Source organism: Octopus bimaculoides, chromosome 11, assembly GCF_001194135.2.
Source record: "Octopus bimaculoides isolate UCB-OBI-ISO-001 chromosome 11, ASM119413v2, whole genome shotgun sequence".
Taxonomy (NCBI): domain Eukaryota; kingdom Metazoa; phylum Mollusca; class Cephalopoda; order Octopoda; family Octopodidae; genus Octopus; species Octopus bimaculoides.
The window spans coordinates 62,894,487-62,895,430 of NC_068991.1; the positions used below are offsets into that span (position 1 = coordinate 62,894,487).

Sequence of the window (944 nt, forward strand, 5' to 3'; positions counted from 1 at the left end):
ATATATATACACACACACACACACACACACACACACACACACACACACATATACTGCGCCTCCACCGTTGCAAATCTTCTTCTGCACGCCAATTTATATATAATAGGGTTTGATGCCTTTTCTATTAGCGTTCTCTATTTTTCTAGTCTTCAAATATAGCGTCCTATAAACATTTGTTTTCCTCTTAATTCTTTCCATCACCTCCTTGGTGGGAATTAGCCTCACGTTGTCTTCCTCCCCTTGAAGAAATGACCAGAACTTCTTGACTGCCTCAAGCTTGATGTTGTAACGTCTCATCCTTCTTCGTGCCGCAGCCGCATAATCATCCGTACTTTCTTCGGAATCACTTGCGTAGGCCACCTCATCCTCGCTCTCCCAGAGCTCGTAAAATGTGTCGTCATCTATTTTGTGTAGGACACCCTACACAAAATATAAACGCTTCACCTCCAAACGGGGGAAAACCAGCCTGTGAAGGCTAACCATGTGTCGCAAGACACTAACAGTTTTTAAACAATTCTTAAAATAAAGCAGACCCAAAATGGAAAACCTGCAACAAAACCAACGGCAATTCAGCAATAAACTTCAGATAATAACAGACGCAACACGGAAGCGAACACACAACACTGGACTATCATCACCATCACCACTGGGTGATACGAAGTAGTATCAGAGTAAGGGTAGGAGGAGAATAAATAATATTACTTTTTTAGGAAGGCCAAGAGCATTCCTGTTTCCCCTCCGAATAAACCAGCTGTTACTGAATAATTACGTATCGCAACCATCTTCCTATTAGTGTCTCCTCTTTTGAGCGATACAACAATGGTAAGTTTGCTATCGTTTTGCTCCATTCTATTACTCTACAAAATTACAGGGAATCAAGTCTTGAATACTATAACATTCACATTTAGAAAATGTTTTGTTCAAATTTGTTTTATTGATATATA

At 39.9% G+C, this 944-nt stretch overlaps 1 protein-coding gene across 1 annotated transcript in view; it reads left to right on the top strand.

The window, feature by feature from the left end:
* Positions 1-142: 142 nt before the first annotated feature.
* Positions 143-944, top strand: part of LOC106870592 (tubulin alpha-1 chain) — a 164,024-nt gene continuing 163,222 nt past the window's right edge. Inside the window, exon 1 of the mRNA XM_052971994.1 lies at positions 143-822. Coding sequence (XP_052827954.1) covers positions 820-822 — 3 coding nt within the window. The 5' untranslated portion in view covers positions 143-819. The remainder of the gene's footprint in view (positions 823-944) is intronic.